This window comes from Vespula pensylvanica, chromosome 17 (genome assembly GCF_014466175.1).
Source record: "Vespula pensylvanica isolate Volc-1 chromosome 17, ASM1446617v1, whole genome shotgun sequence".
NCBI lineage: Eukaryota > Metazoa > Arthropoda > Insecta > Hymenoptera > Vespidae > Vespula > Vespula pensylvanica.
The window spans coordinates 1,682,870-1,695,369 of NC_057701.1; the positions used below are offsets into that span (position 1 = coordinate 1,682,870).

The 12,500-nt window shown below is 31.8% G+C and overlaps 2 protein-coding genes across 5 annotated transcripts in view; both read left to right on the plus strand.

Moving 5' to 3' along the window:
• The window catches only part of LOC122635192 (thyroid receptor-interacting protein 11-like), a 38,025-nt gene extending 27,558 nt beyond the window's left edge, over positions 1-10,467 (plus strand). For 3 of the 4 annotated variants that reach the window (XM_043825118.1, XM_043825120.1, XM_043825119.1), the window contains 10 exons: positions 2,616-2,780; positions 2,874-2,981; positions 3,051-3,423; positions 3,590-6,514; positions 6,627-6,730; positions 6,841-6,940; positions 9,064-9,145; positions 9,227-9,416; positions 9,533-9,628; positions 9,722-10,467. In XM_043825118.1, coding sequence (XP_043681053.1) covers positions 2,616-2,780; positions 2,874-2,981; positions 3,051-3,423; positions 3,590-6,514; positions 6,627-6,730; positions 6,841-6,940; positions 9,064-9,145; positions 9,227-9,416; positions 9,533-9,628; positions 9,722-9,874 — 4,296 coding nt within the window. In that variant the 3' untranslated portion in view covers positions 9,875-10,467. Of the gene's footprint in view, positions 1-2,615; positions 2,781-2,873; positions 2,982-3,050; positions 3,424-3,589; positions 6,515-6,626; positions 6,731-6,840; positions 6,941-9,063; positions 9,146-9,226; positions 9,417-9,532; positions 9,629-9,721 lie in introns of those variants that run through there. The other variant, XR_006328584.1, reaches the window with a different exon arrangement.
• A 695-nt stretch (positions 10,468-11,162) lies between these two features.
• Positions 11,163-12,500, plus strand: part of LOC122635195 (protein YIPF1) — a 1,774-nt gene continuing 436 nt past the window's right edge. The window contains exons 1-4 of the mRNA XM_043825132.1: positions 11,163-11,502; positions 11,647-12,032; positions 12,111-12,291; positions 12,382-12,500. The exon at positions 12,382-12,500 is cut by the window's right edge and continues 436 nt beyond it. Coding sequence (XP_043681067.1) covers positions 11,301-11,502; positions 11,647-12,032; positions 12,111-12,291; positions 12,382-12,500 — 888 coding nt within the window. The 5' untranslated portion in view covers positions 11,163-11,300. The remainder of the gene's footprint in view (positions 11,503-11,646; positions 12,033-12,110; positions 12,292-12,381) is intronic.

Consider the following 12,500-nt stretch of genomic DNA (forward strand, 5'->3'; position numbering starts at 1 on the left):
TGTTGTTATCAATATGATAATGTAGAAGAGGTACAAGTCTGAAAAAAATTAATTAATTATTATTTAATATTGTATAATAATTTCTCGTGACATTGCATTTTAATTGCTGTTGTTAAAATCGTAATATAAAGAATGTTGTAGTCTCAGGAAAAGAAAAAAGAAGATGAATTAATTATCATATAAAATTATATGTATAGATTATCGCTAATAGCAATATTATTTATCCTACGATATAGTAATTATTTCTTTTTATTTCTTTTTTTTTTTTTTTTTACTGACAATATACAATTTAGCTGACTCTACGAAGTCGCTTTCTCTGGTTTTTTTCCTTTTTCTTTTTCTTGTTCTTTTTTTTTTTCTTTATCTGAAGAGATATGCAAAAAAGAAAGAGAGAAAGATATGAAAACGACTTGGTTACAGGATAAGATTACGATAAACTGAGATCTCTTTTACTTTGTCTACATAAACAGTAGTCGACGTTTCTCCATTAGTTAGTTCCTCCTTTTTTCTAAATAATATATCCCCTTAACTAACTCTTACAGTATTAAAATTTTACAAGGAGAACGTTACTATAAAAAAGAAAAAAGAAAAAAGAAAAAAAAAAGGATTAATGAAATAAACCGATGAAATTGTTTGTTATAAATAATTCATAGAAAATTATTATAAAAAGAATATGTATATATAAATATAAAAAATATGTATATATAAAGAAATAAAGTAGACCAAGGAGATAAATGATTAGCAATAAAATTAATAGAAAATGTTGACTGTAGTAAACCGATGAAGAGAGAGACCTTCGATTTCAAATGTCCATAAGGATATTATTATCCATCCGGTTTAGTTAGCAACACAATAGATGTTAGAGAGATCTTAAAAAAGACGAATATAAAAAATGGTCTTTAACCGTTATTTGCATTTCCAAGGAAGATCGAATCTATGGCAAGGCGAAGTGTATCGCCTTCGGTTTTCTTCCTTCTCTTTCTCTCTCTTTCTCTTTTTTTTTTTTCTTTCCTTTCTCTTTATCACGATCGACTCACCAACGGGCTATGCGTTCTCTGAAAAGCGAACTACGAATTGACTTTTAGATGAAGAGCCTTTCGGACGCGTTTTTAAAAGTCTGGTGTCAAAGGAACGATGCATTGTATACGTGGAAAGAGAACTTATGGTTAGTTATATCCTCCTCTTTATAGCCTTTTCGAGACACCGTTTCGTGACTAATGACGATATATATTATATACAATATGGACCAAAAATTCCTAAGCTTTGTAGTTTTACAATCTGAAAAAAAAAAGAAAGAAAACAAATTAGTCTACAAAGTCTCGAAAGAAGGGTAATTGGATCTTCTTTCTTTTATTTTTTATTTTTTTTTTTTAATCCGTCTAAAAACTTTTGGCTCACCTTATATGTACACACATTCGTACATACACACGTTAATTCACTTTTAATTTTTTTTAGAGATAATGAATTTCGTATTGCTAAAATGCAAGTGATACGAAAGTTTTTTTCTATTCAAATTCGACGCCATTTTTGTTTCCAAGCGTATCGATAAAATGGCCGGCCGCGTCGATTATCACGTGACCACCCCCATCTTGATCCTCCATTATAATCGAAAAACTGAGTTTGCGTATATTTAGTTTAAAAGCAAAGAAGAAAAAAAGAGAGAGAAATAAAGAAGCAAAATATATATCAGAGTCGTGTAAGGACAACGTGGCCATCGTGGAACGTTCGTTGCATAACTCGGACAATCTTCGTGGAATGACAAGGATTTTGTAAGGTCTCCGCGCGCAAAATCTTGACATCCTTTCTCATTCGGTTACGCGGGCAAATTCGAATGGCCTGCTGCTTATTGGTCACGTGACGGACGTGGTGTCTCTTGATATAATAATATATACATATATATAAAAAGATATATTTTATTTCCTCTAAAGTCATAATTTTTTTTCTTTTTCTTTCGAGCGATAATATTCGAATTGCATAATTCTTGACTGTTCTTTTTATTCTTTTTTCTTTTTTTTTTAATTATTCTCTCTCTCTCTCTCTCTCTCTCTCTTTCTCGCTCTTTTTTTTCTTCTTTTTCTTCTTTTATTTCTTTTTACATTTTGTCACGAATCTGCACGCCAGGACCAACCAACTTCAACGTGTATACAGTTACAGCGTTTCGTATTGTCTCACGAGTCTTTCTCTCTTTCTCTCTCTCTCTCTCTCTTTTTCATTCACTCTCTGACACACTGTCAGATGCTTATGTAAACGTGCATAACAATACTAAGTCGCTAATAATACGGCTGCCCGCAGCGGATGCATTTTCCTTCTTAACTCGAATCGTCGAAGCATTAACGTTCTTTCAATACCCACGACTATTTCTAATGCAATAGACAATCATCCTAATTCTCGTTGAAACACCGAGCTCTCTCATCTCGTTGAGAACGTCTGTCGATCTAAAAAAAAAAAAAAAAAAAAAAAAAAAAGAAAGAAAAGAATAATCAAGTACAAAAACTCAAATGACAAAATTTTGTCGTTTCTCTTTTAATCTTCCTTTTAATTATTCTATCTTAATTTTTTTTTTTTATACGTAAATAATATGTATCATTATTATTATTTCGTTTGTTTTTTCTTAGAACGAGAATCAAGAAGAAGATGGGGAAGTCTTCTTTTGGGATCCACCGTCGGTCAAAAATCGTAATTCCAAAAATCAAAATCATGCTAGGCAATTGCAGGAACAATTGGCCCAAGCCACCATGAAAATACGTGAATTAGAAACTGAACTTAAACGATCGCAAAAGGTAAGATTATAATATTTCTTCTCTTTTTTTTTTTTTTTCTTATTAAACAAAATTAGTAGATTCTCTAAGATATATCGTTTTCTTTTGATTTAGGTGAACAATGGAAGTATAATGGACGAACTTCCGGATGGCCATCAAAAAGCAGAATACTTACGAGCTAAACAAGATATGGTAAATAGAATCGTACGAATGGAAGAAAAGGTATAGATGATTATATTCAAATGATCTCATTATTTTCAATATCGATTATATAATCCTTTTGATCTCTAGAATCGTGAAGTCGAAAGGAACGTTAAACGAATGCAGGAAGATGAGATAGCCTTGATAAACGATTTTTATACCGTAATATCGAAGTTGGATTATCAGGAGAAGGTCAAACTCATCCGGGAAACTCTGAGAAATTTGGAAAATGATAAACAAAAGTCTTCTTTAATCGGCAAAGAAGAAAAATCTGACTCCGACGAGAAGTTTGATAAAACAAGTGAAAATAATGAATCTGGGAATTTGAAGTCAGATATACAGGATAGTTTAATGAGTAATAGGGAAGCTGAATTGTCTAGAAAAATTCTTGAATTACAGGATGAAAATAAGAATCTTAATGTCAGTATCGAGGAACTTGATAGACAGCATACGGAATCAATAGGTTCGTATAAAAAAAAGTTCAAATGAATCAATTTATATAAATTTTGATGAATCAGTTTTGTAATTATTTAAAAAGTTCGATTAGATTGGAATAAAAAAAGAAAAATATGTATGTTACCCTAAGTTTCTAATTCATACGATCTAATTAATGTTGTCTCTCCTCGTAGAAGAATTATTGTCTTTGAAGGAGGATATCGAGAAGAAGCATCAATGCCTTCAAAATGCCTACGAGCAGTTGTATGTTGATTACAATCAAGCAGGAGGGAAAGTTTTGGAACTACAGAGTAAACTTGGCTCAATTGAGGAGAGGAATAAGAGTATTCTCAAAAAAGAATCTTTGGAGAGAGAAGAGAAAAATGTTCAAACGGAGGAATGTGAAAATATCAAGAAGAAAGGAAGAAAAGACGACGACGACGACGACGACGACGACGACGACGATAATGATAATAATAATTCATTGTACGGATTGGAACAAAGAGTAAAAGAAATTTTGAGAAATTCGTGCATAGAAACGAGTGAATCTAACGAGTCGATTTTCGAAACTGTCGCGAAACGATACGTCGAGACGAACTGGAAGAAGGACGTTTTAGAAAGGAAGGTAACGGAGATTACGCGAAATCTAAAGGAGACCACGGAAATGAGAGATAATTTGCAGCTTGAATGCGACGACATGCAGACTCACATAGATTCGTTGCTGTTAAATATTCAACATTTAAAATTGAATCTACCATCCATTCCTGAAGCTAGCGAGGAACGTGTGGCCTCCTTGGAAACTGAAACGGAGTCGTTGCAGGAGGAGGTTAAACGATTACGCGAAGAGAACGATACGTTGAGGAGATTAAACGTTACAGAGTTGATGATACCAAGATTGGAGAACGGTGAGATCCATCTTGAAGAGAATTTCATCGATGAAGAGAAAGTCATTGAAATGGAACCTTCTGATGTCAGGAGAGAAGAAGATTCCGTGGAAGATTTAAAACGTAGATTGTTGGAGTTCTCTAACGAGACCAGCGAATTGAGAACGTCTTTGGAAAAATATAAGGAAACTATCGAAGAGCTTAGGCTAGGTAAAGAGAATATAGCTCATGAGTTGAAAGCTTCGGTCTATAGTATGGAGGAATTGGAAAGGGAGCTAAAAGTTACTTTGGACGTTAAGAACGAGCTCGAACGTGAAAATGGCGATTTGATTAAGGAGAACGAAGAGTATAGAGCCGATTTGGCAAGGTTTAAGGAAACTGCTGATGATGCAAAGAAAGAAGAGAACGATCTGTTGGAAAAACTTCGTAAAAAATTAGAAAAGGTCAACATCGAGAGAAACGATTTGGAGTATGACTTACTTAATATGAGGAAAGAACTCGACAATGCTTTGCACGATGCAGATGAAAGACAAGAGTTGATAACGCAATTGAGTCAAGAGAATGAAAAATTCACGAGAGAAAATACATCTTTGTTGGATCAATTGACAGCGAGTCAAGTGGAATCCCAAGAGAAGATAGAACTGTTGAACACTGAAAAATCTTTGCTCGAGGAGGAACAATCGGAGCTTCGATCGGAGGTGGCTACGTATAAAGAAAAAATTCAACAACTTGCGGATAGTGAGAATAAATGCGCCATGATAAATTATGAACTTGAAATTGCCAGAAAGAGAATAAACGAGCTTCTATCGGAGAACGAAGGTCTTTACGGTCGATTGGAAAAGATTCATGAGTTGGAAAAAGAATTGAACGAAAAGAAGGCAGCTGCGAATGATTTACATTCGTTGCGAAATAAATTCATAGAAACCGAAGCCGAATTGAATAGTTTGCGTTTAAAAGAGAAGGAGATTGCCGCGAAGGAATTGAATCTATTGCAAAGTAAATTTATGGAAACTGAGGCTGAGTTAAACGACTTACGTTTAAGGGAGAAGGAGATGTCTCAAGTCCAAGGGGATTGTAACGAGATCGTGCTTTTGAGAGACACCGTAACAGATTTAAACGATAAAATTCGCTTGTCCGAAGAGAAATGTAAACAATTGGAATCCTTTATTACATCGTTGGAATCTGAAACAAAAGAAAAAATGTTATTAAAAGAAAATTCCTTCGAAAACGAAAGGCAAAAATTAACGGATAGTTTAAAAGAGAAAAGCGAAGAAAATGAAGGGCTAAAGGATATAAATAATAAATTAACAATGGAGATAATAGAAATGAAAAGTCACATGGAATCGAGCATCGAGGCAAATAAAGAAAATGCTACTATGGCTAAGGAAACTATAGAAAGTTTATCTCATCTTATCAAAGAGAAGGACAATGAAATCGAATCTTTGAAGACGATGAACGATCGAGCAAACGTAGCTAATTCGAACGATCTTCTTACTATACGAAACGAAAGAGACGAGCTTGTAAAATTAGTTCACATTAAACACAATGAGAGCATCCAATATCATAGCGAAATTCAGAGATTAACTCAACTCTTAAACGAACAAGTATCTCAAGTTCGAAATTTGTTAACCGAACAAAATCAAATTACGACGTTGTTGAAGGATAAAGATACAGAACTTGCCGGAACTCGTAACGAGCTACAAACTTTGCAACAACGATTAGAAAATATCAAGGACGTTGATAATAACGGGGAAGTCTGTAGAATCGCAGGACATTTGACACAAATACAAGAAATGGCAATACTTAATGATAAATGTAACGCATTGGAAGCTGCTTTGATCCAAGAACAATCCAACAACAGAATGCTACAAAATCAATTTGTTGAAAGTCAAAGTAAAGAAGCCAATGCTGGTAAAGAATTAGAAAGATTGAGAACTCATTTAGTGGAGATTGAATCTAGTTATACGGAAGAAGCTTTATTGGCCGAGGAAATGCGTAAAGAATTGGAGGGGAAATTGTTGCAAGCTGAAGAAAAACTTAAAAATTCATCTACCGTATATACCTCCGCTAGCATAAGAGCGAATCAACAAGTAGAAACTTTGCAACAACAAATGTCCCTTATTATTCAACAAAGAGACGATATTCAAAATAAATTATCTATGGCGGAGGATAAAGTTTTATCACAAACGACTGCTCTGACTAATTTACAGATAGTTTTGGAACAATTTCAAAGAGGTATCAAACTCAGTCATTTTCTCTTTAATATGATGATTTCATACGATATTGTTAACTTATATTTGTCTATTTTTTTTCTTTTTTTTTTCTTTTTTTTTTTTTTTTTTTGTAGAAAAAGAAAGGGATATTAAAAGAGTTACGGAAAAACTACAATTGCAACTTCAGGAGTCGCATAAAAAACAAGAAGAATTATTAAACGAAATCTCCTGTCTCAAGGTTCGTCTTAATTTCTGCATGTTGTTAATGAGGAAATGAAATTATTAATTAGTTCAATAAATATATATATCTACATACACACACATATATATATATATATACACATATAGGAACAATTAGCAGAAGCTCAGGAATATTTGCAAGCTGCATCTAGATTAAGTGAACAACTGGATAAGAAAACAGAAAGAATAGAGCAATTAAATCAAGAAGGTAATTCCTTAAATATTTTCATACATTTTTTTCATCTTTGTTTGCATCTTGTTCTTTACATATCGCATGGTTAGTGTTTTGAAATTTTTTATAATTTGTTACACGTATTCCAATTATTATTTGTCTTTAGAAAATAATATGATAAATTTATTTTTGCATTTTTCTTTTTTTTTCTTCTTCTTTTTTTTTCTTATATAACCAATCTCACGATTATTGTCATATAAATAAACGTAAATATTTTTTAAAAGATTGTATGCTAAGCAATTATAAGAGACGTATGTCGTATTTATATTCAATAATTACTATCTATTCTACGATGTTTTTTATTGTTTTTTATTATACACATAATTGAACTTGGCACACACATTGTATGCTTCTACGATTTTGACAATATAAGAACATTCGTTATACTTTGGTACTCCCATGATATGTTATTTACAGAACTTCGATATAATAAAATTGATAATACTAGCAACAAGATCAAAACTACATTACAATCATCAGTTTGACTGTATGCTGTGACTAATCTGTGAAAAGACATTACACATATAATATCTGGTAATGTAGTCAAATATCAGCTGGTAATTCTGGGATTAAACTGTAGCCCAGGATTCTTGCTGGTATCCGGCTACGAACCAGACCACCGCCTTTGCACACTAAATCACATCTTGGTTGGCTCATGCATTGCCACTGGTGCTGGTGCTCTCTTCTTTCATTTTACTAAATGTGGACATTTTTTTGAGTGATTTTTTGGAGGTATATTTTTTCTTTTATTTTTTTTTTCTTTTTTTTTTTTTCTTTTTGTTAAAGAAAAAAAAAAATGGTTATAATTTATATTTTCTTCATAAATGTATATGAAGATACTGTTCTGTTATTAATACTTTTAATAAGAAAAAAGGAAAAAAAAAAGAAATGTATAAAGATACTTGTATTTTGCAGCTTTGCTAGTTTTCTCAAACCTTGATATTTTACCAATATGCAAATGGCTTAATATATAACACTATATCATTATTAAATGACGCATGCAACACAAGCAGTAACAATGTAGACGAATGAAAATTGAAATTCTTAGACAACAACATTTTATTTAAATGATTAATCGAATATTTAAAAATGCAGGTACCTATTATAGATCTATATCTAAAATGATTGTAAACTTTGTATTGAGATATTATCTAAGGTATATGGACGAATTAAACTAAATATAGAAGATATTATTTCCTGAATATTATATGGATCTAATGTATTATATAAATATACGAGTTGTTACAAAATTAAAATGTATGTTAAATATTGTAGTATAGAGTCGCGTAATCATTCAAAGAATAGAAATATATATACATACGTGTTATAATAAACTTGGTAACGTCGAAGTGGGTAATCTCATGCGGTAACCGTGAGTGTGTAAAATGTAGAAGCTCATATTACCTCGTGGGGTTTCCCACCCGTTGCCAATATTCTGCAGAAACAGGGAAAAAAATTTTTAATTTGAGATTACACAAGATTTGATTACACACACACACACACACACACACACACACACACACACACACACACACACACACACACACACACACACACACATATAAAAAAATATATATATACATTTTTAAATCTTTAGAAAATTGATTTCATACACGATATGTTTAAAAGTAGTTAATATATATTGACAAAAGCTTTCTTACTTTTAGTGGCATGTATGATACCTTAGTTTGCTAGAACGGCATGATAAACGAAGAGAATGCAGCATGTGCAATTAAGATGTGGGTGTGAGTATTACATCAGGTACTGGTGTAATATCAAAACTACCAGTACTTGTGTTATACTTGCGCTCATGTCTGTTCAGCGTACCAATCTGCCAACTTTACAACGTCTCAATGAATGCACACGTATACAAACCAAAAAAAAAAAAAAAAAAACAATTTTTTTTAGAAGGAAGTTTCCTATTGTCAATGTTCACTCATTCTATTTAATTTGGATCATTTATACAAATCAATATCACAAGCATTCGTTTCCTACTAGTATGATATAATTAATATATGATATTATAAATATATATGTATATATATATATGTATACACACATACATATTCATTGACCTTTTTTTTTTTATTAATTTTCAGTTGAAAGATTAATGGAATTGGTGAATACTGCTGATCAGAGAATAGAAGAAGCAATGCAAAGTGGAGTAGGAAAAGTTGACAAGTGAGTCGATGATGTTTAAATTACGTGATGTACATTATTCTTATAATATTAATAAATATTGATAACAAATTATTTTTCTAGGAACCTTATGAAAAATCTCTTGCTTGGATATTTGTCTTCATCGACAGCAGACAAATCATCTGTTCTAAGAGTGTTTGCCACCGTATTAGATTTTACAGAACACGATAGAGACAAAGCTGGTCTTAATAATGGAATTGCAAACAACAGTTGGTTTTCTCGTCTTAGCGGTGGAAATGGTGCTCCTACTAAGGCAAGTAGAGAGTTCCTACATTTTCATATCAAATTATTCTCATATAAACTACTATTTATATAATTATTATTATTCTATTTATATTATTATAATAAATGTATGTGTACATAATACAGGATCAAGAGGCATCGCTTTCAGCTGCATTTGTAAGATTTTTAGAAAGTGAATCTAAACCGAAACCTCAATTACCTGCTTTGCCAATATCGTCATCGGTAAGACAGATTTATATGTATAAAAAAAAAAAAAAAAAGAAAAAAAAGAAAAAAGCCTTGTTTTCAATCTTATAATAAATGATATATTTTTAGTCCTCACCTCGTCCAACGCATAGCAGACAACATTCAACGTCGTCGAGCCATTCTACATTGTTGCTTTCTAATATTACTCTTCCAACATTCCCAGATTTTGTTCCAGCAAGAAATACAGGATCTATTCTGAAAGAAGTATTAAAAGACAGCTGATATTAAAGTAACAAATGTAGTATATACTACTCGGTGAACAGCATCAGGCTGTAAAAAGAAGAAGAAAAAAAACAAATACAAGCTAAAAATAATCCTATCTATCTCGAGCCTAACTTTTTATTCGGACATTGATATTGTAACATATTGATTGCGCCTGAAGAAGAAGAAGAAAAAAAAAAAAAAGGAAAGAAAAAATGGACTGCCGTAGTATGTTCGTCGTGCTGCATTTATCGATAGCTTGATAAAATAAATTCGTATATAATTTAAGCGAGAAAATTCAAAACGAACTACTTCGGAGTTTTGCCGAAAGAATTCTTCTCATTCACGATGTGAAATTCTTTCTACGGAAGAGCAATAATAAATAAAAAAAAAAAAAAAAAAAAAAAAAAAAAGCAAGGAATATGTACGTTCACAATGTTTTTACAAAGACACTAAAAATCTCCCCACACGATTCTCTAATTTTATATAATAACGTAATCGTACTCTTAATCGGATTCGTAACTTATTAAATTCTTAGTAATTGTATTAAAAAAGTTTTCTCATTCATTTGCGTAAATAAAAAAAAAAAAAAAAAACATCCTGCTTGGGTAAAATGACAAAATAAAGCTTGTAAAAATGCTAGAAGGGAAAGACGAAATGAATCTAGCCGTATTGATTTAATGAAAATAGTAATTGAAAATTTCTCGAAATGTAATCATGAACCTCGATTTATTATTATTATTATTATTATTATTATTATTATTATTATCATCGTTAAATTTGATTGCTGTACATAAAGTATGTAGGTTGTTGGAACTGCACATATATTGAAAAACAGAAAACAATAAATATATTTTGTTCTCCTACATTCCCTTTTGTTTTCTCGTGTAATATATAAAACTCTCTTTCCATTCTATCGATGATAAAATATATTGATATATTTGATAAGCTAATGAAATACGCGACACGTATTTACGTACGTCGAAAGTAACTTACCTCTTTTTTCCAAATGAAAAAAAGCGGGCTGAGGAGAACGTATCACGTGACATTCAAAAATATCATTTCAGCGTTCATTAATTTCGTAATTTTCTATCGAGTTTAGAGGTTATCAAGACGTAAAAATAAACTATACGAATGACGTATTAATCTTTTCTGCTATCTAATAATAATAATAATAATATGAAAGTTTAGAAATAATTTCGCGATTTTATTTTTGTCGATATTATTTCAATGCTTTTGACTAATGTAGTTCTAGTTCACCTTCACAGATCGTAGAAGAATATGATCTGAAGATTCTACTCCCTGATTGGAGGATTTATTGTAACTTCGAACGATATATCGAAAATATCGTATGACGAGTCGATATGGTGTTTTTCCTTCCCGCAATGTGCCCAGCTGGCAATTGTCAAATACGTTTCAGAAATAAAGCAAAATAACAGAATTAATCATGGACGGCGATCGTACAAAGAACACAGATTCGCAATTTATATCATTCCATGATTTTTCTACGATGAATCAGCCAAGCAACGTTGGCCAAGCACAACTTGACATTGGTGCTTCCACTCATCAAACTTACAATAATTTACCAAATGACTCTACAGGAATCGGTATTCTTGAAGATCTACAAGGCATACCCAACAGAAATGAAGGTTAACAATTGATGTAGCATGTCTAAGTGTTAAAGTTTGTTTTAATATAAAATTTCAAAAAATAATATTACCTTAACCAAGAGATATCAATCCCGTTGATCACGGTTAAAATCTCATTTTTTAATCATTATATTGTTTCTACAGATACACCTCAGTACAGTTTTTGGACAATCGAATATTATCAGAAGTTTTTTAACGTTAATACGAACGATGTAATAGAACGTATCAAAAGATCCATGTTTCCACATAGTACTGAAAATTATTTGGTAACGCACATAAGACCCAATCCAGATCTGTACGGTCCATTTTGGATATGCGTTACTTTAGTATTTTCTATAGCAATAAGCGGTAACATGGCTAACTATTTACAAACGGCCAATTCTAGTCATTATCATTGGAGATATGATTTCCATCTTATCTCGTACGCTGCAACTTCAATATTCTTATATGCTTGGCTTTTGCCTCTAGCCTTATGGGGTGCACTAAAATGGACAACAAGTATGAGGAATACGGAAGAAGAATTGATAGAAGTAAATTATATCTTTTTATCATATCTTTCTTGAAGACCTTGAATAACAAAATTTTTTTCTTTTTTTTTTTTTTTCCAGTCTTATGCATCTCCGGGACTTTTAGAGCTTATATGCCTTTATGGATATTCTTTAACCATTTACATTCCAGTTGCATTTTTGTGGACAATACAAATCGGTTGGTTACAGTGGACTTTAGCAGTGATAGCTACATTTTTATCGGGTGGTGTATTGCTTCGTTCATTGTACCCCGTAATCTCAGGTAAAAGACGTTTTTTATATATGTATATGTATCGGATCTTTGTATCACTATAATATTAAAATTTAATTGTTTATTAAATACATATTACAGGAAAGCATAAAATAATATATGTTACCATAATTCTTGGTATGCACCTTCTTCTGGCAGCAGGTTTTATGATATATTTCTTTCATGGGCCATCCAAAATATTACCGCAACATGCAAAAGAA